The sequence below is a fragment of the Pongo pygmaeus genome, chromosome 10 (assembly GCF_028885625.2).
Source record: "Pongo pygmaeus isolate AG05252 chromosome 10, NHGRI_mPonPyg2-v2.0_pri, whole genome shotgun sequence".
Lineage (NCBI taxonomy): Eukaryota > Metazoa > Chordata > Mammalia > Primates > Hominidae > Pongo > Pongo pygmaeus.
Genome location: NC_072383.2, coordinates 84,204,640 through 84,230,582, shown reverse-complemented (window position 1 = coordinate 84,230,582; position 25,943 = coordinate 84,204,640). Strand labels below are relative to the sequence as shown.

The 25,943-nt window shown below is 36.7% G+C and overlaps 1 protein-coding gene across 3 annotated transcripts in view; it reads left to right on the top strand.

Annotated features, from left to right (window-relative positions):
* MGAT4C (MGAT4 family member C) overlaps positions 1-25,943 on the top strand; it is a 294,930-nt gene that overhangs the window by 252,351 nt on the left and 16,636 nt on the right. The window contains exons 1-2 of one of the 3 annotated variants that reach the window (XM_063646536.1): positions 6,905-6,996; positions 9,311-9,412. The exons of 1 other annotated variant lie outside the window; for it this stretch is intronic. In XM_063646536.1, the coding sequence (XP_063502606.1) occupies positions 9,410-9,412 (3 nt within the window). In that variant the 5' untranslated portion in view covers positions 6,905-6,996; positions 9,311-9,409. Of the gene's footprint in view, positions 1-6,786; positions 6,997-9,310; positions 9,413-25,943 lie in introns of those variants that run through there. One more of the 3 variants, XM_054442448.2, reaches the window with a different exon arrangement.

Below are 25,943 nucleotides of genomic sequence, written 5' to 3'. Positions count from 1 at the left end.
GGTATTTCTAGTTCTAGATCCCTGAGGAATTGCCACACTGACATCCACAATGTTTGAACTAGTTTACAGTCCCACCAACAGTGCAAAAGTGTTCCTGTTTCTCCACATCCTCTCCAGCACCTGTTGTTTCCTGACTTTGTAATGATTGCCATTCTAACTGGTGTGAGATGGTATCTCATTGTGGTTTTGATTTGCATTTCTCTGATGGCCAGTGAGGATGAGCATTTTTTCATGTGTCTTTTGGCTGCATAAATGTCTTCTTTTGAAAAGTGTCTGTTCATATCCTCTGCCCACTTTTTGATGGGGCTGTTTGTTTTTTTCTTGCAAATTTGTTTGAGTTCATTATAGATTCTGGATATTAGCCCCTTTGTCAGATGAGCAGATTGCAAAAATTTTCTCCCATTCTGTAGGTTGCCTGTTCACTCTGATGGTAGTTTCCTTTGCTGTGCAGAAGCTCTTTAGTTTAATTAGATCCCATTTGTCAATTTTGGCTTTTGTTGCCATTGCTTTTGGTGTTTTAGACATGAAGTCCTTGCCCATGCCTATGTCCTGAATGGTATTGCCTAGGTTTTCTTCTAGGGTTTTTATGGTTTTAGGTCTAACATTTAAGTCTTTAATCCATCTTGAATTAATTTTTGTGTAAAGTGTAAGGAAGGGATCCAGTTTCAGCTTTCTACATATGGCTAGCCAGTTTTCCCAGCACCATTTATTAAATAGGGAATCCTTTCCCCATTTCTTGTTTTTGTCAGCTTTGTCAAAGATCCGATAGTTGTAGATATATGGCATTATTTCTGAGGACTCTGTTCTGTTCCATTGGTCTGTATCTCTGTTTTGGTGCCAGTACCATGCTGTTTTGGTTACTGTATAAGAGCTATCTATGACAAACCCACAGCCAGTATCATACTGAATGGGCAAAAACTGGAAGCATTCTCTTTGAAAATTGGCACAAGACAGGGATGCCCTCTCTCAACACTCCTATTCAACATAGTGTTGGAAGTTCTGGCCAGGGCAATCAGGCAGGAGAAGGAAATAAAGGGTATTCAATTAGGAAAAGAGGAAGTCAAATTGTCCCTATTTGCAGATGACATGATTGTCTATCTAGAAAACCCCATCGTCTCAGCCCAAACTCTCCTTAAGCTGATAGGCAACTTCAGCAAAGTCTCAGGATACAAAATCAATGTGCAAAAATTACAAGCATTCCTATACACCAATGACAGACAAACAGAGAGCCAAATCATGAGTGAACTCCCATTCACAATTGCTTCAAAGAGAATTAAATACCTAGGAATCTAACTTACAAGGGATGTGAAGGACCTCTTCAAGGAGGACTACAAACCACTGCTCAATGAAATAAAAGAGGATACAAACAAATGGAAGAACATTCCATGCTCATGGGTAGGAAGAATCAGTATCGTGAAAATGGCCATACTGCCCAAGGTAATTTATAGATTCAATGCCATCCCCATCAAGCTACTAATGACTTTCTTCACAGAATTGGAAAAAACTAAAGTTCATATGGAACCAAAAAAGAGCCCACGTTGCCAAGTCTATCCTAAGCCAAAAGAACAAGACTGGAGGCATCACACTACCTGACTTCAAACTATACTACAAGTCTACAGTAACCCAAACAGCATGTGTTATGTCTTAACATTAAGGTGGAAACATGATTGCCAGTGTTCTTCAATATTAATTGCTTAACCAATTTTTAACTTGACTTTGAAGCACCCAATTTTTATCTCTCTGATAAACTCTGTGTAGACTAGGATGCATAAAACATCAGAGATATATTTACAAAGGCCTGTGTTTAAACCAAATTGCCATTTATCATACATAGGTATGACAGCATACTTGCTATCTATTATACTGGGGCACACCACTAAAACTATCTTAGTTCGGTTTGTATTTATACTGTAAGAATAATCATGGATATATTCTTACCTACCTCATGAGTTTCATGGAGGATTTAACAAAGTATATTTTATAGCCCTTTCAAAGACTTAAGTTATTTTCATCATCATTGTCGCTCTTCTCTTCCCCACAACAAATCAAAACAGTGTTCACAGTTATAACTTTTCTCAGAACAAGTTAATTCCTGTACTCTTGCTGACATAGTTAGTTCAGTGTTTGCTACTACTGATTCTATTCTAACCAGGCCCTTTTTCAGCTCACAGAAAAAAAAAAAAAAAAACAGAAATATTTAAGAGAATGATATTGTAAAAGAGAAGTTGGTAAATAAGTTACAACATAACTTGTCTCAATTAGCTTTAATATTGGAAGAGTTTACTGTCTCTTCCCAATCCTCATCTCAAGTTTTATTATTTCTGCAATCAGTGGCAGGAAATCTCAATCCTGTCAATGCCACACATTTTCTATTTATGTTGAAGCTTAAAGTGAAACTTAATATAAATCTTGCTGGGCATCATTGTAGGGTACTTTAGTCTCTCTCTCTCTCCTTATATATGTAATATATTTTCTATTTCATTACCACCTATACTATAAATGAACATACAAATTGGGACTGTAAAAAAATATGAAATAGCAAAACAATTACATGTGTTCTTATCAATATCTGAGACTTTTGTACACAATGTAATTATGACATTTCAGAAAAACTTTTCATGTTTCTGGCTTTCTGAAGATTTTGCTATGTCAGCAGCATTCTTTCTGTTCATCAGAAAGTACTGAATACTGCCCTGAGGGCATACGCAGCCTTCCACAAAGTAAAGTAGAAAAACAAATTGGACAAGCATTTAAAAAAGCAAGGAAAGCAAGTCAGATACATACAGTGGCACATGTCAGACAGATGAAGAGTTGACTGCAACACTTCTTTCATGTTTTCCCTGACGTGAGGTTAAGTGTTGAATATAAGCCCTTATGATTTGGGCAATGTAATTTACTGTTGTATTCTGTTGATTTTAATATAAATGATTAAATAAAATGTTACAGTTTAGTGCCTTGGGGTAGATTAATGTTGTCACTTTCATTTAGATGGGTAGAATTTTGTTTTTCTTCTTTCCTACCTTTACCTAGGGCCACAGAATAATTTGCACTGAGGAAGTGCAACCCTGAAGAGCTGAAGGAAAAGAACTGAGATCACTAAGGTTTGGTGGTTTGTTGCATATAGTCCAAGTAACACTCCAGAAACCTGAGGAATTTGTGATTACATGCAGTCATATGCATTCTAAGCAAAGCACTCTACAGTGTAATAATTCACTTGTCATTTCCTATCAGCATCAATTCCTTAATAAATGAGCATTTCTCTTGAGTTGATGAAAACTAACAAGTTCCCACACACTATCTTCCCAAGAAGAAATGTAATAACATTTGTATAACTAATACTTTATCTGCCTTCATGAGCAATGATTAGAGGTAAATAATAGAGATTCATTGTGTTCCAATGAGAAATAGTTAAAAATGTTATTTCTCTACATATACGTGTATATGCACGAGGCAGTGAAGATAAGTAGATGGCCCAGCAGATTCCAAAAATATCTGTCCCTAAATTGTGTGGTTTCTCAAACTTTGCACAATATCTGAATTTTGATATTAGATAGATTAGATTACATGTTTGAGGTTCCCCCAGTACTCAGTTTTGCTGCTCATCTTCTAACTGTACATAGTGTCAATATTTTTTGTTACATTATTTAATATCTTAAAAGATTTTTATTTATAGCAGTTACAAGATATTTATATTTATTATGTAATTAAACTAACAAGTGTCATTATCCTCACTTCTCACTTAAATAAGTTATAAATGAATAAAGAGAAATGTATGGTACCTTCTTAGTAGACAAAGTTAAGTTTGATATGCTCATTTGCATTTTTTCAATTAAAGAGCCCCAAAATAACATTACAGATCTGGATCATATCAGGGAAACTCTTAAGCAAGTTTTCAAGAGTACCGTGCTGTAGATAATAAATACAAATCTTCACGGCTGGTAGTTTGTCTTATAGCTCCAAGTTCAAGATTCCTGCAATGTAAACACATACATACACACACACACTCAAACCAGAGTGGTAGTTGTAATCTTTTTAAACACTCCCCTGAGTACTCAAGTGATATAATAAGTTTTTTTTAAATATTTTCAAATTTAAGAAGATCAGAATCCAAGGTGAAATAAGACATACAGATAACAATTCTAAGAAGTAGAAAGTATTAAGAAAACTAAGAGATGTACAGATATGAACTCAATGGGTAGGAGTTCAAAAAAGTGAACAACAACTTTTGACTGAAATTAGGCTTCAGAGGCATCTTCAGTAATATGGTAACATTTTGGTGACTTAAAAATTAATTTTTAAAATGAGAGAATTGATAAAAGAAGACAGCAAATCCATGGATATTAAAATGAGACACAAATGTGGAGAACATTACTGTTCTTAAGCTAATGCACAGAAATGTAGCACATCTAAGGTGCAAAGAAATTGTGTAGAAAAACCTGTCTGCATACCAAAAAAAAAAAAATTTACACATAGGCCTTTGAGAAAGAATATACACTGTGTTGCACCAATAACATCCTTCTCAGCTTTATGTGCTTCTAAGTAGTTTAATCCCTAAATTTTTCTAATCAGAAGTGGGGAATCCAGAATTAACATACAGATTGGTTTTTACTTCTGTGTTAAGTGGCCTTACCTTGAATACAGGACTGCTACCACTCAGTTCTGAATTGCAAAGGTTAGTCCAACAGAACTTTCCCAAGTATCTGCTGCATCTTCCCGGGAGACACATTCAGGCACAGGGATGATAACGTTGCTATCAGGAAAATGCACAGGTTCCTTGGAACTATCCTGTCTGCACAAAATATTAGTTTCCACAGCTTGGGTCTGGCTTCAACCAGGGCTTTTGCCAAACAAATCCAAGTCCTGGCAAGGTCATTCTTTCTTCCTCTGGTTCCATATAGATATTTGTAAATCTTCTGGCTCTTAAATTTCACTGGGATAGGTCATTTCAACCTTGTGACAAAACTTGATGGCACAGGAACATCACATTTGTCTTTTAGAGTAGTGTCCTAATAAACTGCATTAGTGTTTCCTTCTAGAAAAAGGATTGTCCCAGTTGAGAGCATTTAGTTGATATGTGATGGCAATTCATCAAAGATTTGGGGTGCCATTACCAAAACGGGTAATTACTTTTAAGTTATGCTTGATTTCTTTTTTTCCTGTTCATCCTACAAGCAAATCTCAGTCCTTGCCTATTCTATCTGAGCCACCTAGATTATGAATAATTCCACTGGCGTTCAATGTGAAATAATAGTAGTGTAGGTGCTGTGCATGAGAAAGGAATGTAGCCCATTTATTTGGAATTGTATACTTACTACCACTCACCTACCAGCTTCACGTGTCCAAAACACAGGGATGTTCAATTGTGCAGAACCTCAAAGAAATAAAAGTAATTGGTCAATAGCCCTTGAATGTGATTACTTGCTTTACATTTACAAAATATGTGAGATTATATACAAGCAAGGCACTAAATGAAAGCACTTTAAGGTCATTAAAAATCAGAGGGGTCCATTGGAGTTGACAGCTCAGATCCTCTGAGTCACCATCTTGAAACTCTCTACATGAAGCTGCTAAGGATTTCTATTTCTTCTTTCAGTTATTGCAGCAATTGCTAAAGGTTCTGTCTCAAGCAATCCCTGACTTACTGTGGTGGCAACTGTGCAATGTGCTCCTACCAGCCAGGTGGATTTGGGCAAAGGTTATACTTAATCTGTATAAACTTCAGTGTCCTGACACAAAGGATGTCAGACCTCTGCCTTCCATACAGTCAAGATGGGAGACGCTCACTCACAGTGCATTCACAGCTGGTCCTCCAGTTCCTCTTCAAAGCTCAGCTGATTGGCATGACCACAGCACAAACAGCTTGTCGGGAGGCAGCAAAGGGAGACAGTGCTAGAAGCACTCCAGTTTCCAGCACACTGGGCCCCAGTTCCTGTTTTTTATTTCCTAGAAGAAAACACACACACACACACACACACACACACACACACACACACACACACGTTGGTGCAAAAGTAATTGCGGTTTTTCCGCAATTACTTTTGCGCCAACCTTATTATTATTTAATGTAACTACTCTTATTATTACAAAACAGAACAAACTTTGTTTATTTCACCTCAGAAGTGAAAAAAACAGAAGTAGGACACAGAGGCCGGGTGTGGTGGCTCACACCTGTAATCCCAGCACTTCAGGAAGCTGAGGCTGATCCCTGGAGCTCAGAAGTTCAAGACCAGCCTGGATAACATGGCAAAACCCCGCCTCTCCAAAAAAAAAAAAAAAGGAAAATGAAAAATAAAGAAAAATTTAGCCGGGCATGGCACGGTGGCACATGCCAGTAGTCCCAGCTACTCAGGAGGCTGAAGTGGGAGGATCATTTGAGCCCTCCAATCCGGCAAAGGATCCTGTCTCAAAATAAAAAAAAATAATAATAATAAATTGTTCAAGCCCTCCACGTCCCCAAGTACTCCTTGGCGCTCCTCATTGTCATTTTTTTTCATAAAATGCAGAGTACAAATAAAAACTCAGCAAATTTCAGGCCCTGAAAAATAAATACCTACTTTCGAGGAGGCATTAGGTTTCTTCCCCCAGTTCTTGCCAAGAGCGGGGCAAAAACAGACCGACTTCTGTACAATTTTCACAGCATAAATTATGAGGTCAGGGGAAAGCCTGGCCTGAAAGGACCTCCCCCTCGAGCTCTGAACAGGGCTGGCTGAGGTTCACGCTAACACACGGTGTTGCCATGACGGTTTCTTACTGGGTTAACTGAGATCATTTGCAGGCAACCTTCTTGATTCACATCGCAGCACAGCAAGGCAGGATTGTTACGTTTCCCCCATTAACATCGTCAAGCAGGCATCTGCTTAAAGCTCCTAGGCTGGAAATGGATCAACATGTCTCCTCAAGGGCGGATCATCCCACTTCTGGTTTAGGGATGGAACGTCCAAAACTAGTTTCCCACTTCCGGTTTAGGGGTTGATGCTTCAAAATTGTGATGAACAGGTAAGGAAAACCGTCAGTAATGTAATGCTGTTGCCAAAATTAAAGGAAGTATTAACCGGAACTTTGATTATGGCAGTGAGAACTCAATAGGAAACATTGTGGCAGGTGAGATATTGAGGACAAGAGGGCTTGGCAAGTCTCTAATTATGGGAGAATAGAAGCTATAAACTTAGCCCAGAGAAAACTGAGCCTACCAAAAATAAGAATCTGGAAGGAGAAGCAGGCAGGAAAGGAAAACTACAGTTTTAGATGCATTGTGTTTATTGGTCAGCAGAAAAATAGGTAAAGAGAATAGTCATTATTCAAAAACTGAGACTGGGATTCAGGAAGGAGTCCTAGCTGAAGCTCTAAATATGATTGTAGGAGAAGTCATGTAATACCAAAAATGTTGTAACAAAGAAAAAGAAGAAAAGGTTGGATAGAATGATGGAAAATGATAATATTTATGGGAGTAGGAGAGAAAAGAGTTTACTAAGAAAGTCTTTTTTTTTTTTTTTTAAACTAAGATTCTGTGGACCTGACTGACACTAGAAAAGCCGTATATTCTTTTTGTTGGTGGTTTGTAAACAGTAGGTAAAATTCAGGTAGGACCAGTATTAAATGGTGCGAAAGAATAGTACACGTTCACAGATTTATAAGTGAATATAGCTCTATTTATATATGTATAATTGTTTATTTATATGTATAGGAATATATGCCACATTATGTATAAATTAAATGTAAATGCATGAATATATAATATGCATTTTGTATGTTAGTATGTTTATCCATATATTCATATATAATAATCTTTTATAAGGGGAAGTATAGAGTGAAAGGATTTATTTCTATTTAAAACATTACTTGATACAAGAAATTAGCCGGGCGTGGTGGCGGGCGCCTGTAGTCCCAGCTACTCGGGGAGAATGTCGTGAACCCGGGAGGCGGAGCTTGCAGTGAGCCGAGATGCGCCACTGCACTCCAGCCTGGACGACAGAGCAAGACTCCGCCTCAAAAAAAAAAATTACTTGGTACAGTATCACTTCAAAATAATTTCAATGTTTATATTTTGAAGTATTACTTTCATGTAAATGAACATTCATCATTCATACGTTTCTGAAGAGCCAAGGTCTTACTTCTCTGTTGAAGAAGAGACAAGGTCTTACTTCTCTGTTGCCCAGGCTGTGCAGTAGTATGATAATAGTTCTTTGCAGCCTTGAATGCCTGGGTTCAAGCAATCCTCCCACCTTAGTCTTTCAGTCTTCCGAGTAGCTAGGACCACAGGCATGTGCCACCATGCCTAATGTTTTTTTTTTTTTTTTAAATTTTTGTGGAGATGATACCTCACTACGTCGCCCAAGCTGGTCGCAAACACCTGTCCTGAAGCAATCCTCCCAACTCAGCCTCCCAAAGTGCTGGGATTATCAGCACGAGCCATTGCACCAGGCCCACCACCCAGGTGGTTGTTGCTGTTGTTGTTGTTTGAGACGGAGTTTCTCTCTTGCTGCCCAGGCTGCAGTGCAATAGCGTGATCTTAGCTCACTGAAACTTCTGCCTCCTGGGTTCAAGCGATTCTCCTGCCTCAGCCTCCCAAGTAGCTAGGATTACAGGTGCCCACCACCACTCCTGGCTGATTTTTTTTTCTTTTTTGTATTTTTAGTAGAGATGGGGTTTTGCCATGTTGGCCAGGCTGGTCTTGAGCTCCTGACCTCAGGTAATCCACCTGCCTCAGCCTCCCAAATTGCTAGGATTACAGGCTTGAGCCACTGCACCCGGCCTCACCCAGGTCTTTAAAAAAGCATATGATTCTGTTCCCAAACAAAAACTGCTAAAGCCTTATTGAACCAGACATGCAAATGCTGCATATATTTGGTACAGAGAAGTAAGGATATTGTTATAGCCTTGCTTCCATAACTGTGTTCTGTAATCAATAGCCTTGGATCGGAAACTTGTGATGAAGCTGTTTTTGAAAACACAACATAATTAGCAAAAAAAATATGCTCAGGATTTCCCACTGGGTGTAAAAGAAATAAAAAGTATTGTGGGATATGCCGTTAGCAAGCAAATGTCTATGACAGTAAGAGTACATAAAGATGATGTATCATCCTGAGAAATAGTTCACTCAAATCATGATAATATAATGTGAGTTACCACTTTTCAAATGAACCTAATCTGTAACAATCAACTCATGACCTTAAAAGAAAAATGTACTTGTCCTTTGTAATATTATTCCAAAACAAAGAAAAAATTCTAGCAGATAAAATGTTACTTGAACATGGAACCAAGATCTACTGCTCAAGTAACTCATCTTCATTTGCGTGATTGGTATTTTCAGGCCGTAGCATGTGACATGGAATTTATATTATCAGGGTATGCTCACCTGGTTGCAAATCTGAGACCAAAGTTTTACTTTAACACTTGGAGCTGGTAAAGGATGGTGAGTTTGTGTCTGCCATGTTCAATATAGTGTTTATTCCTAGTAATCAGTATTATTCGCAAATTATATTAACATACTTTTTTTACACTGGGACCCTAAGTTACTAATGTTTTTACAGTGTCTATGGATTTAAAATATAAGTTTGATTGGCTACCTATTGGCCCTATCCTACTACCTAGGAATTAACTTGCTTCAATTCTCTCATTCCATTTTCTACTATACTATTATAAGCCAACAACATCTCTCTCATGTAATGTGGTTCCCTCCTCTGTCGTAATATTTTGAATTATACTGGTTTATGGTCAGGCAGAAAATATTCTTTTTTAATATCTACCTATCATATATGCTTTGTTGACCAAAACTCACACAAAATTAAAATTCTAAAAGATAACTTTGGATGTTTTATATTCTCTGTCTCTGCTAATGTTTAAACTATTGAAACTATGAAATTCTGAGATAAGAATATTAATTTCCTTCACTGTGATTGTGAATTCATAAACCTGCGCTTATATCTGTAAAAGTTCTTGACTTATGCAATTTACTGCTGTGATATTTGGCAATTTTTGGCTATATTTTGACCTATATTGGGCTGTGAAAATTAAAGGCCCCTATTATTAGGAATTTTGACTTCTTGCGTCTTCTGTGTTTCTGATTTAGAAAGTTGCTCATCGTATTATATTTCCCTTTGTGATTGTGTTAGTGTGTTTTTTGTTGCTATCTCAGAATACAGAGACTGGGTAATTTATACATACAGAAATGTATTTCTACAGTTCTGAAGTCTGGGAAGTCCAATATCAGGTAGCAGCATCTGGTTGGCTTCTGGTGAGGGCCTCATGCTACATCACAACATGGCAAAAGGCATCACAAGACTAAAAGGACACAAGAGAGTCAAGCTAACTTTTAGAACAGACCCACTCTTGTGATAACTAACCCCTCCTGTGATAACCCACTAATCCATTAGCCCATTAATCCATGAATAGATTAATCCATTCACAGGGCAGAAGCCTCATGATCCAATCACCTCTTAAAGGCCTCACCTCTTAATACTGTTACACTGGGGATTATCTTTCAACATGGGTTTTGTGTGTTTGTTTGTTTGTTTGTTAGAAACAGAGTCTTGCTCTGTCGCTCAGGCTGGAGTGCAATGGCACAACCTCAGCTCACTGCAAACTCTGCCTCCTGGTTTCAAGCGATTCTCCTGTCTCAGCCTCCTGAGTAACTGAGATTACGGGCGTGCACCACCACGCCTGGCTAATTTTTGTATTTTTAGTAGAGACAGGGTTTCACCATGTTGTCCAGGCTGGTCTCGAACTCTTGACCTCGTGATCTGCCCACCTCAGCCTCCCAAAGTGCTGGGATTATAGGCATGAGCCACCACACCTGTCCTCAACATGGGTTTTAAAAGAGACAAACATTCAAACCATAGCACTAGTAGTTTTGCAGATATTTTTCTTATATTCATTTTGGTATTTAGGAACTCTTGCAGTTTTGTTTAAGTAGTTACCTTTTACATTCAACCATTGTTGAAGACAGTGTGGCGATTCCTCAGGGATCTAGAACTAGAAATTCCATTTGACCCAGCCATCCCATTACTGGGTATATACCCAAAGGACTATAAATCATGCTGCTATAAAGACACATGCACACGTATGTTTATTGTGGCATTATTCACAATAGCAAAGACTTGGAACCAACCCAAATGTCCAACAATGATAGACTGGATTAAGAAAATGTGGCACATATACACCATGGAATACTATGCAGCCATAAAAAATGATGAGTTCATGTCCTTTGTAGGGACATGGATGAAATTGGAAATCATCATTCTCAGTAAACTATCGCAAGAACAAAAAACCAAACACCGCATATTCTCACTCATAGGTGGGAATTGAACAATGAGAACACATGGACACAGGAAGGGGAACATCACACTTCGGGGACTGTTGTGGGGTGGGGGGGAGTGGGGAGGGATAGCATTGGGACATACACCTAATGCTAGATGACGAGATAGTGGGTGCAGTTCACCAGCATGGCACATGTATACATATGTAACTTACCTGCACATTGCGCACATGTACCATAAAACCTAAAGTATAATAACAATAACAATAATAATAATAATAAAACAACTAAAGAAAAGCAGAATTAATAAAAGTAAAACAAAATTTAGACATTATAAAAGAGGCAGAACAAGGCAATGATTCCTGATTGGGGGGAGGGGGTGGGAAATGAGGTTATTTTCATAGCTTACTGGCTAGAGGTTCCGGGTTGCAATACAAGGAGAGTGAACTCTGACAACTGATTTCTCTGAGTTGAAGGGACATAGCTAAGATATTTGGATTCTGCAGTGGCTGTAATTCACAAGCAGATACTAGAGAGGAGAAAGCTGCATGGAAAACACAACTGCAGGGAGGGAGAGAGAGAAAGGGATTATTTTATGTCTGAGCATTTATTATGGCATGAGTGTGAAGAAACTATTCAAGGCTACTAAAGAATCACTAGAAAGGAACAGTTGCAATGTCTTCTGGAACGCACACAGAAAAGAAGAGTAATTCTTATTTCTGAGAGTAATTATTCTAAGAGAGAAATATTCTAAGAGTAATTCTTAACTGAAATGAAAAAGTTTGTAATATGTGGGTCATTAGATAGAGTACTCAGAAGCGTATTGCCTTAGCTGTAAGGCAAAATTAGCCCTAGACTTAAGGTTTCTCTGAGATTGGCACTCCAATAGCAAAAGCTGACAAAGATATTGGAAAATAAAAAAGAAAATTACATATCAATATTTCTGAAGAACATAAATGCGGAAAGAAAATCTTAGCAAATCAACAGTATATAAAAATAATTATATAATTACTTAATGTGTACTTCTATTTGGTTCAAATTACAAAATCAGCAAGTATAATCCATGGTATAGCACAATAACGGAGAAAAAAACTCCCTAAATTCAACAGATGGAGAAAAAATATTTGACAAAATTCCACACTTATTCTCAATATCAAACCTTTTCAATCCAGGAATAGAAGCAAATGTCCTCAGTGTGATAAGGTGCATCTGTACGAAAACTACAACTATTTTCATACCTTATATTGAAATACTTAATGCTTTCTTCCTAACATCATAATAAAGCACAGAAGTTCGTTTTAATAACTTCTATTTAACATGTTACTGGAAGCCCATTTACTTATTGCCATTGAAATAAGGCAGCAATAACAGCAACAAAATGTTGAAGTCTTAGAGATTGGAAAAGAAGTATTAAAACTGTTTTTTGCTTGTCAATATCATGATGGTTAAATTTAACAAGGTCACAGGATCCAAGGCATCAATATACAAAAATAAATTGAATTTCTATGTAGTAGCAGCAAACATGTTTACAAAAAGCACTTGTTATAATAGAAAAAAGGTAAAATTATTAGTAATAAATTTTACAGGCATGAAAGATGTCAGCATCACTGAAAAATAAAACCATTGCTCAGACAAATTAAAGATGACCTGAATAAATGTAAATAAATACCATGTTGAGAAAAATGTATTTTTAGATTCAAATAATTTATTTGTACATCCAGCAAATTCTCAAATTCTAAATAGTTTTTCAGTAGAAATTGGTAAGTTGATTGTATAATAATTTACAGACTCAACAAATTTTTAATAAAAATTCTAGATTGTTTTTGTCAAAATTGACAATTGATGATAAAACTTCCATAGTAATGCAAATGACTCACATCATCATATTTCAGATAGTAATCCAGATAGTATGATATTGACATAAAGAAAAATAAATAGAGACATATACCTAATAGAGATTTCAAACATATAACCACACATATATATCCAATTGATTTTCAACAAAGGCACCCAATACAACTGAATAAATGGGATAGAAAAGGGACTTCATCCTCTTCTTCACACCATACACTTAATTTAAGATGGTTATTATACCTACCCTAAAAACTAAAACTATAAAGCCTCTAGAGGAAAGCATATGAGAATATTTCCATGATACTAATTAGGCAATGGTTTGTTAGAATACACAAAAGCAATATCATAAAAAATTAATGAACTTGACTTTATCAACAACATTAAAAATGGCTGCTCATCGAAAAATGCTATTCACCTTGGATAAATCATCAGAGTCTGTTGAAACCAATTAGTTTTTTGTTTTTATTGTTTTTTTCTGTTTGTTTAAACACATTTTTGTTTTAAAGTTTGATGTATGATGATATTTATACTTTATTTGAATTCTACCAGACAAAAAAAGAGAAAACTTATTCTTGTTTAAATGGCACATTCATTATAAATTATAATTAACATATGAGCCCATTAGACCTTTTGGTAAATCTTATGATATACTACCAGATCATGGTGATCTTATATTTTTTATATCCTGAAATATCTTACTATTTCATGTTAATAGAGAGTATTTCATCACATATAAATTATTCTAACTGTGCTAAAGCATAGATTGAAATAATTAGAAAATGGAAGAATGTTGGACTCATCTAGGTGGAAGATGTGGTATTGAAATAAACCCCCATTTTAGGATAGTATTCTTCACTATTGGTATTGTGCTGCCCAAAGTATTGCAGTCTTTCAAGTATGTAAGTAAAATTCTAAAGACATTATCCTTTAATCTGTATATTTAACCATTCACTGAACACAGTTGAAAATGCAGAATTTTTAATTTTCCTATGATAATGATAAAGAGAAAAATATAAACAGAGGAAGATACTCTTTATATTAGTCATAATTATTAGAGGAATTATATGATTCACAATTGTTAGATGAATCAGATTCTCAGATGCTGTTAAAGAAAGAAAATTATTCATCATGACCCTTATTACAGATAAAGTAGACTTTATTCAAGGAACTTCATGGGGACTAATGCAATGGGTTTTGTAGTAGGGGAGAGAGATTGGGCTAAACTCTGAATACAAAAGGAAAAGTAGAAGGTTATAGCCAAGGAACAGGATGTGAGTCAGTGGATGGAAAAATCACTAAGAGGGTAGAGTAATTATTTGCAAAAATGACCCGGTAAGTTTCTTGCTTAAGGCGAGATAGATTTGTCAGTCATTACTTGAGGGATGGTGGTGGATGAAAAATTTGATCAGATGTTGAAAGGGATGAAATGTGGAGAGTAGGGGATTTTGGCTAAGCTGACTCTACAGGGTAAGTGCTAAAACTAGGCTCTTGGAGGATATGCCCAACATGGGGTCTAGTTAAGCTCAGAGGAGACTGATTAAAGTTTGGTCAAGGAGAGATTCTTTGTCAGTCCCTCCTCTTGTTCAAGAAAAGAAATATTCTTTTTTCCATTGAACAAAACAAGTCTGTTTCTTTTTGAGTTATCTTTTGCTCATTGAGGACCAGCTGAAACATCTGTTGGGATATGGTAGTATAATATATTTGCTGGATGGGTTAGCAGTCAGGAATTTAATGAGGGGAACTTCTATGAAAATTAACAAAAAAATTAATGGTTAGAAACCCAGTTTCTGATTCCACAGGGCCGCCATTCAAGAAGACATCTTGAATTGAGCTTGAAGAATCTTTAGATAGGGAAGTGGGGATGGCAGCAGCAAACTGACAAAATTTCTGGGTTTGCAGGTTGAAGTTTTCAGTGACAGCATGAAGTGTTTCCATGAACATTCTGAGTGGCCCACACAGCAACAAGCACAAAGGCTGTCCATACATAATCTGTTACAGTGATTTCCATGATGTTTATATCACATAGTCGAGCTTCAGCTTGCAGAGTTTTGAAAAAAGGGCAGTTTTACGTCTCATTGACTCCAAGTCAGGAGGGTGAGAGAAAATTGGAAGTTGTAGATTGATACTGGAAAAAAGCTAGAATAATCGAGAACTCACAAGAGTGCGCTATATTTTTCCACTGAAACATAAAATGTATCTCTCTAGTCATACTCATTTTTTATCAAAGATAACCAAAACGAGGTTATTCTCTTTTAAAAGACAAAATAAATCTGGTCTCATTAGATTTGACCTGATTATTTACATAAGGAAAGGAAGAATGGTAATTGACCACATAGGTCTTTTTGAGTTTTCTTTGCTGGAACTTTTCATAAGGAATCTCAGGTTATAATTTCAAAAACCTTTTGAAGCTAAGAAGTCAAGCCAAGAACTAGCCGTCAGACTTCACTTCTGGGACTTACAGATTTGAATGAATTCCTGTCTTCTTGAGGTTCCCAAGATAGCCCATCTTCCCTGGGCCTGCTAGGAAGTGATCTTCCTTACTCATCTGTAAGGCTAAGAACCCTAGAAGCCAATTATTATTGGGCCAGCTTTTTCAAGATAGCTTTGTAAAAATTGGTTCTATAAAGTTAACCTCAGTTCCTAACTCAGATTCTATACATATCATTCTCAAATATGACATGGCAGTCAAAGCCTTATAAATATAACCAATGTTTCCAAATTGTGTTACAAGAACAGATTCTTATTAAATTCATGTAAATAACTATATTGCCAGAAAAATAAGAATACTCAATAGTTTACAAATTCTGGAAGGATCAGGCAGAAAATATTATATTTACAAAAGTATAATCTACTGATTTTTACAAGTGTAAATGTTACTGAGTAAGCAATGGCTTCTCTGCCCAATGTGGCACAAGTCTGAGAAAATAAAGGTTTTATCGTGAGTTAATTGGCAAGGAGACATAAGGCAGTGATCAAATCTGTCTCTTCAGGCTGGGGACTGGGGCAGGTTTTATAGGCAGAGGGTAACGAGGTGTGATCTGATTTGATCTTACAATGAGATGATGCCATGAGGCATGATCCGACTGGATTGTGCCATGGGGTGATGCCAGGACTTGATCTGATTGAATTATGTCATGAGATGTCCCCTTCTTAATTCAGTCCCTGTTTCTTGGTCCTAGAATTTAGTTTCTGCCTACAGTTACACATGTGGTTCAGCTGAGCATAAGCAGTTTACATAAATTGCAACCCAGAACCCATGGCAACTGAAAAATAACTCACCATTTTATTATTCAAAGTTGAACCAGACTGGGCTGCTTCTGTGGTTCCATAAATAAGAGAAAAAGGAAGGGAGTACTTATATCCAGAAAATAGAACATTTAAGAACCAATAAACTGTCAAACAAAACCATAATCACTCTTCTTCACTTCATTATTGTCCATCAGAACAAATAATTCTTGTTCTCCTTGCTCTTGGGTTAGAAGTTTCATGAACCCATTGGCTTTTCTAGTCTAGTTCTGAAAATCCTTAATTCAGTACGATGGTCTCTAAATTAATCAACATCATCATGAAGCATTATGGCTTGTAGCTGATTGCAAATATTTTCAGAGAAGAATCAGAATATGTGTGAATGACAACAAATTTAAAATGGAAATTAACATATAATGAGAGTTCAACATAAAAATGATGCAAATGACAAGATAATTTGGCTATTTTTAAGGCATACAATAATAATTAGAGCCACCACTGATGACATTATACTAAGATATATTGTGGACAGCAGGGATATTGATAAATTTCTAGGAAATTTATATAATTTCTAAAATACCTAATAATGTTTGCCCATACAAAAATATAATCTAGGGAAAGTTAAAGTATCTTTTCTTATTTGAAAGTGTCTTTTCATGCAATGCAATGTATCAATTAAATAAACCAAATTATTTTTAGTATTTATCTTTACAACGTGAAAGAACAAATTTTTTGAAATTTTTAGGGTCCCTTTGAGAAATTTCAAGATCAGTTCAAAAACAAGATTTCACTTAAGAGTTGTTTTGAAAAGGCAACACTGTAAAACATGTAAAATACTTTAGTGCTTTTAAATTGCAAGCTCTCAGTTCTCTTAAATAATCAAGGCCAATGGTAAAGGTTAACATAAACATAGAAAACTGTCTTGATAAGACACAAAATCTTGGCTTCCTAGGAAGATTACTTAAAAGGTAAAACAAACAAAAAGGCCTTTTACCGTAATCCAAGAAAACTGGCATTTTCCACAGAAAAAAAAAAAATCTAGTTTTGCATTATTAAAGCATTGGGCTTTCTCCCTTTTCTTCTTCTCCTTCTTCTTCTTCTTCTTCTCCTTCTTCTTCTTCTTCTTCGTCTTCTTCTTCTTCTTCTTCACAAAACTTCACAATGACCTAGATATTTAGTGAATATTTATTACTTAATACAGCTTAGAAAAACATTAAAACTTCAAGTTAACAAAAATAATTTGGAAACTGTTTTCAGCAACGATATTGCAACACCAGGCAAAGCTAGCCATAATCTCAATTTACTTCCCTGTTAACTGTTTTTACAGTTAACATCATCATGTTAGGCAAGCATCACAAAAGCAAAAACCAAAGAAGTTAAACACACAGGTTTTTAGTTTTATGGCTGTCTTGAGAAATATGAAGTAATGGGCATCAAACAACTCTTCTTTACTGCATCTTTACTTGTACACTTATTCTAAGGTCGAACTGATAAATTTTTAATCCTAAGCATCTAGAAGACATATTACCTGACTCAACTAGTAAGCCCAAGTAGAATAAAAATGTGTATTCATATTATACTGAATGTTGATATACCAGAAAATGTAGCTGTTTTTACAAAACAAACAATATGAAGCTAGTATTAATTGCCAAATATACGTCCATTTCTTGTGAATTTGAAAAGCATTTGAATTAGTTTCTGAGAGTTTTAGAAATATTTACCTTATATAAACACCCATTTATCACTGAAAATTGGAATAGAATTTAAGAAATTTTAGGCCAGTTGTGATGGCTCACACCGGTAATCCTGACACTTTGGGAGACAAAGGTAGGAGGATTGCTTGAGCCCAGGAGTTCTAGACCAGCCTGGGCAACATGGTGAGACCCCATCTCTAAACAAAAATTGAAAATTAGCTGGGCATGATTGCAGACGCCTGTAATCCCAGCTACTTGGGACGCTGAGGCAAGAGTATCCCTTGAACACAGGAATCCAAGGCTGCAGTGAGCTGTGATTGCACCACTGCACTCCAGCCTGAGTGACAGCGTGAGAATCTGTCTCTAAAACACAAAAAGAAAGTACTAAGTAATTTGATAATACCATCCATAGATAGAGAAATCTCATATATATTACGATATATATTATCATATATATTAATATACATATATGTAATATATATTCTATATATACAGAATGGGATATATGTATATTCTGTATATACATAGAATGGGATATATGTATATTCTATATATATATGTATAAAATATATGAATATATATTGCATATATATCTATATATAAATGTATACATATAAGAGATCTTAAAGGTTTTATTCTAAAACTTTAGCCAGGAGTTAGACAACACAGTAATACTCTCTTATTTCCTCTATAGTTTTATCCGTTGTGTTTCTGACAGATGGAACAAGTTAAGGTTACCTTCTCAATATGAGGACTAAAGCTTTTAGCCAATATTTGTGGAGAAGACACATTTAAGATTTTCTTTGGCCCATACATGCAATGTTATGGAGGCTGTGACCACCTTTTAGGCAAGAAACTGAAAGAACATCATGCACCTATCTGGAAGTCTCCAAAGCCTCATCTGGATAAAATATCCAATCTATTTTTCAATCAGCCTTTTTTTTTTTTTTTTCCTTTTTCCACCTCAGACAATTGCTTTTGGGGTCCTAGAGTCCCTTGAAAGTTATGATGGAAATAGGAGGCCTAAAGTTCAGGTGACTGAAGGGCTGAAGCAGGAAGGAAAAACGTCTGGGAGGACAGGTAGACAGAGGAAAGAGGTCTGAAGAGGCACATATCAAAAGATTCAAGAAAGTTGAAGGGAAGATTGAAGGTAGTAAAAGGATGAAGGAGGAGCAGAAACAATGGGAAGGAAGAGATCTCAGAGGACTCACTTTGGGAAAATCTTCAGTTTCCCAAAGAGATCCTGAAGTCTCAAATTATCCTTAACAAAACCATGACCACAAGAAAGGAAGTGGAGTATATGATCAGTAAGCATTTAAGAAGGGGGTTTCCATTGACTAAAAAGTTACTGTGGGAGAAATAGGATCAAATAGAACAGGGTTGCCTCACAAAGAACCAAGGAAAATATTTCAGGTCAGGGATTCTAGAAGTAAATTCCCACTCAAAGACAGAAACAAGAAGTAAGACTTAAAATTCAGCCAGTACCTTCCTAACAAAGAAGCATGTGACTATACCAACTTCTTACAAAAAGGAACAGGACTAACTCAGCCTCTGTATAGTGTACTCAGACTCTCTCAGCCCTCACTGTGCTTCAACAGACTATCATTTGGAGCACTGGCTCAGGAGTCGAAATCACCAGTGGCTCATCCATCAATCAACCAGAAGTGAAGACAAAAGCTTCAAAGGTAGATGCTTGGGATTCTGGGTCAGAAGATTGGAAATCCAATAATGAATTTGATCCTATACAAGTCACAGCAGCAAAAACTGTTAAAGAAAAAATTATAACACTCATTAAAGATGGCAATTTAGACTTTATTCAAGGGATTTCAAGGGTCTACTGCCATGGGGTATTGAAGTAGGAGAAAGAGATTGTTCTCAATGCTGAATACAACAAAGACAAGTTGGAATTTATAGCCAAGGAAAAGAATGCAAGTTAGTGGATTGAAAATCATTAAGAGGGTAGATAATTTTTTGCTAAACTGACTTGAAAGGATTCTTACTGATGGCAGGGCAGGGTGATCATATATTACCTGGGAGATAGTGGTGGGTGAGAAATTTGATCAGATATTGAGGAATCAGATATGGAGGATGGGGGATTCTGGCTAAACTGATTTGACAGGATAAGGAAATTGTCCTCCCTTCAACAAAATTATGAGCCATTGAAATTTCCAAGTGTATAGTGTCTTGATGGTGCAAACGCAAGAAGAATCCAAACTAGTGATAAGCATGAGCCTGTTAGAAATATACTAGAAATATGAAACCACAGCTTACAAGAAGGATATGTTGCAGGTTCTGGCATGATGGTTGAGGAGCAGTTGATGAGGCATTGTAGATTTGGTAGACATATACTTTCAAAATTGGAAGAATTAGAAAGAAAATCTGGGTTAGCTATGTTTAGATGCCTAACATTATTTCTAATAAAGTTGTTTTTCAACATACTCATTTTTACTCCTACTATTCATAAAATTACTTAAAATATTATCAAATACAATTTAATAAAAATGCTTTATTAGATCTGGACAATATAAATTATTTACTTCTCTTCTATTTTCTGGAGTAGCTTGTGTAGAGTAAGGTATACTTTTTCCTTAAAATATTTGGTAGAATTCACTAATGAAGCCATATGGACCCGGAGTGTTTTGAGAGGGATGTTTTAACTGCTTATTCAATTTTATTAATAGATAAATAATTATTCTGTGTTGCAAGGAATTTCTCCATTTCGTTTAACTTGTCAAACTTATTAGCATATTTTTTCAAAATATACCATTATCCTGTAGAATCTTTAGTGATATGACATGTGTCTCATTCATGATATTAATAATGTCTTTTCTTTTTTCTTGATCAATATGCCTAGAGGAATATATACTTTATTGATCTTTTTGAAGGACCAGTATTTGTTTCTATTTTTTTCTTATTCATTGATTTTTACTTTTACTTTTGTCATTTTTATTCTGTTTACTTTTTGCCTAGTTTGCTCTTTTTGTAACTTACTTTGGGGTTAGTTTGCCCTTTTTTCTAATTTCTTTTAAAATTATTTGTATTTATAATTGACACAATTTTACATATTTATGTGGTACAGTGTGATATTTCAATGCATGTGTATACATTGCACAATGATCACATAAAGATAATTAGCATATCTGTCGCTTTAAAGTTTTTTTGGTGATAACATTCCAAATCTTCTCTTCAGGATATCTTGAAATATACACTGCTTTGTTATTAGCTGTAGTCACCCTAATGTGTAATAGACTGCAAGAACTTATTCTTCCTGTCTAATTGTAACTGTACCTCTTACCAACCCAGCTTCCATCTCCCCTCCCAGTCTCTGGTAATCACTATTCTACTCTCTGCTTTTACAAGTTCAACTTTTTTAGATTTCACAAATAAGTTAGATCACGCAGTCTTTGTTTTCCTGTGCCTGGCTTATTTCACTTAACATAATGCATTCTAGGTTCATCCGTGTTGCTGCAAATGACAGGATTTCATTCTATTTTATGGCTAAATAGTATTCCATTGTGTGTGTGTGTGTATATATATAATATATATATATACACACACACACACACACACACACACACACATTTTCTTTATCTATTCATCTGCATATGGCACTTCTGTTGATTCCTTATCTTGGCTATTGTGAATAGTGCTGCAATACACAGGGGAGTACAGATACTTCTCTAACATATTGATTTGTCTTCCTTTGGATATATATCCAGTAATGGAGATACATTGTGAACATTTGTGCATAATTTCAATTTCTTTAAATGTATTGAGACTTGTCATCCCCAAATCAGGTCTGTTTTAGAAAATCTTCTATGTGCATTTGAAAAGAATGTGTATTCTGCTTGATATGGTTTGGCTGTGTCCCCACCCAAGTCTCATCTTGAACTGAAATTCCCACAGTTGCCATGTGTCGTAGGAGGCAGCCAGTGAAAGGCAATGGAATCATGGTGGCAGGTCTTTCTCATGCTGTTCTCACGGTAGCGAATAAGTCTCATGAGATCTGATGGTTTTATAAAGAGGAGTTCCTCTGCACAAGCTCTCTTTGCCTGTTGCCATCCATGTAAGACATGACTTGTTCTTCCTTGCCTTCCACCATGTTTGTGAGGCCTCCCCAGCCATGTGGAACTGTAAGTCCATTAAACCTCTTTCTTTTGTAAATTGCCCAATCTCAGGTATGTCTTTATCAGCACTGTGAAAATGGATTAATACAGTAAGTTGGTACCAGTAGAGTGGAGCACTGCTGAAAAGATACCCAAAAATGTGGAAACAACTTTGGAAATGGGTAACAGGCAGGGGTTGGAACAGTTTGGGGGGCTCAGAAGAAGATAGAAAAACATGGAAAATTTTGGAACTTCCTAGAGATTTGTTGAATGGCTTTGCCCAAAATGCTGATAGGGATGTGGACAATGAAATCCATATTGAGATAGTCTCAGATGGAGAAGAAGAACTTGTTGGGAACTGGAGCAAAAGTGACCCTTGTTATGTTTTAGGAAAGAGACTGGCAGCATTTTGTCCCTGCCTTAGAGATTTATGGAACTTTGAACTTGAGAAAGATGATTTAGTGTATCTAGTGGAAGAAATTTCTAAGCAGCAAGGCATTCAAGAGGTGACTTGTGTGCTGTTAAAGGCATTCAGTTTTATAAGGGAAGCAAAGCATAAAAGTTCAGAAAATTTGCAGCTTGACAATGTGATAGAAAAGAAAATCCCATTTTCTGGAGAGAAACACAAGCCGGCTGCAGAAATTTGCATAAGTAATGAGGAGCCAAATGTAATCACCAAGACAATAGGGAAAATGTCTCCAGGTCAAGTCAGAGGTCTTCATGGCAGCCCCTTCTATCACAGGCCTGGAGGCCCAGGAGGAAAAAAATGGTTTCATAGGTGAGACCCAGATTCCCAGTGCTGTGTGCAGCCTAGGGACTAGGTGCCCTGAATCCCAGCCACTCTAGCCATGGCTGAAAGGGACCAACATAGAGCTTGGGCCATGGCTTCAGAGGGTGTAAGCCCCAAGCCTTGGCAGCTTCCATGTGATATTGAGCCTGACAGTGCACAGAAGTGAAGAATCGGGGTTTGGGAACCTCTGCATAGATTTCAGAGGATGTATGGAAACACCTGGATGTCCAGGCAGAAGTTGGCTGCAGGGGCAGGGCCCTCATAGAGAACCTCTGCTAGGGCAGTGCAGAAGGGAAATGTGGGGTCAGAGCCCCCACACTGAGTCCCTACTGGAGCACCATGTAGTGGTGCTGTGAGAAGAGGACCACCATCCTCCAGACCCCAGAATGGTAGATCCACTGACAGCTTGCACTGTGCACCTGGAAAAGCCACAAACACTTTACGCCAACCCATGAAGGCAGCCAGGAGGGAGGCTGTACCTTGCAAAGCCATTGGGGCAGAGCTGCCCAAGACCATGGGAACCAACCTTTTGCATCACCATGACCTGGATGTGAGACCTTGAGTCAAAGGAGATAATTTTGGAGCCTTAAGATTTGACTGCTTTGCTGGATTTTGGACTTGCATGGGGCCTGTACCCCTTTGTTTTGGCCAATTTCTTCCATTTGGAATGGCTGTATTTACCCAATGCCTGTACCTCCATTGTATCTAGGCAATAACTAGCTTGCTTTGATTTTACAGTCTCATAGGCTGAAGGTACTTGCCTTGTCTCAGATGAGACTTTGGACTGTGGACTTTTGAGTTAATGCTGAAATAAGTTTAGACTTTGAGGGACTGTTGGGAAGGCGAGATTGTTTTGCAATGTGAGGACATGAGATTTGGGAGGTGGAATGATATGGTTTGGCTGGTTCCCCACCCAAATCTCATCTTGAATTGTAACTCCCACAATTCCCACGTGTCAAGGGAGGGACCAAGGGGAAGGTAACTGAATCACAGAGGCAGGTCTTTCTTGTGCTGTTCTCATGGTAGTAAATAAGTCTCACAATATCTGATGGTTTTATAAAGAGGAGTTCCCCTGCAAAATCTCTCCTTTGCCTGCTGCCATCCATGTAAGATGTGACTTGCTCCTTCTTGCCTTCCACCATGATTGTGAGGCCTCCTCAGCCATGTGGAACTGTAAGTCCATTAAACCTCTTTCTGTTGTAAATTGCCCTGTCTTGGGTATATCTTTATCAGCAGCATGAAAATAGATTTATACACTGCTATTGTTGGGTGGAGTGTTTCATAAATCCCAAGTAGATTAATTTATTTGATAGTGTTTTAAATATTTTTGACATTTACTGGTTTTGTATTTGCATGTTCAGTCAATTATTGAGGGATGAATATTTAAATAGAGGACTTCAATACTCATATATTGAATGAATGAATTTATTTATTCTCTTTCTTTCCTTTCTTCCTCCTTTATTTATTCCCTTTTTTCTCCTTTCCCTTATGTCAGTTTTGCTTCAGGTATTTTGAAACTCTTATTTGGTGCATGTACATTTATGCTTCCTTTGAAAAATTGATACTTTCATCAATTACTAAATGTTTACTTTGTATTATATTAATATATCCAGTCCAGCTTTCCTTTGATTAATGTTTATCTCTATCTTTTCTTTTATTAACTCATTTTTTGTCTTTATCACTAAAATGAGTTTCCTGTAGATAGCTATATCAGTTATCTATTGTTGCTAAAGAAAACACTCTGAAATTTAATGCCTTAAAACATTTATGATCTCACTTTTCCTGTGACTCAGAATTTAGACAGCAGTTTGGCTGGATGTTTGTCCCTCTCTCTGTGCTTAATTTGTATTATTTCTACTGTTGTATCTTTTCTCCTGCTATTCTTTATCTACTAGCCAGTGTATTTGCATTTCGCACATAATATCTTTCATCCCTAGAAGTTCTGTTTTTGTTTTTATTTAAATATTTCATTTCTCTCCTTAAAATTATCATCGTTCTTCTATTTTGAGCCTATGGGACATATTTATGATAGCCTTTTTAATATCCTTTTTCTTTTAATTCTGTCATCTCAGTTATTTCTTGATTTTTTTCTCTCTGATTAGTTTCAGCCTAGTTAAAGACCATATTGTCCATGATTTAAATGGTAATTTTTGCTGGATCCTGGATATTGTGATTTTTATGTTCTTAAGTTCTAGACATTGTCCTATATGTTTAAAGAGTGCTGTACTTTGTACTAGTATGGAGTTAAGTTATGCAAAATCATTTGATGCTGCTGATGCTTGCTGTTAAGCTTTCATTAGGACAGGCCTAGAGAGTATTGGCCCAAATACTAAGGTAATATGCTTCTGAGTATTCTTTTTGTTGTTATTTGTTTTGAGACAGGGTGTTATTCTGTTGCCTAGGCTGGAGTGCAGTGGCACAATTACAGCTCACTGCATGCAGGCTTGACCTCCCAGGCTCAAGTAATGCTCCTGCCTCAGTCTCCCAAGTAGCTGGGACTACAGATGTGTACCAACACACCAGGCTAGTTTTCTTATATTTTGTAAAGATGGGGTCTCACTGTGTTTCCCAGGGTGGTCTCAATGTCCTGGGCTCAAGCTCTCCTCCTGCCTCAGCCTTCCAAAGTTTTGAGATTACAGGCATGAGGTACCGCAGCTGGCCTCTGAGTATTCTTTTTAATGTTGAGTTTTTTAATGTCCAGTCCACGTTTGCTGGCTGATGGACACACAAACTTGGCTTATGGACACACAAACTATCTCCAACACTGTATAAGCTTCAGGAACTGTTTGGCCTACTACTTTTTTATGGTTCTTTCTCTCGTCTTATGGAGTTTCAAGACACACATGACATACCAGTATCAAATCAAAGATTTGAAGAGGCCCTCTGCAGAATTCTGAGTCTCTCTTCTGTCACTTGTTCTCTTAAATATTCTGCCACTCAAATTCTAGGTACCTTTATCTCCCCCAAATTATTACTTCTGTCTCCTAATTGGCAAGATC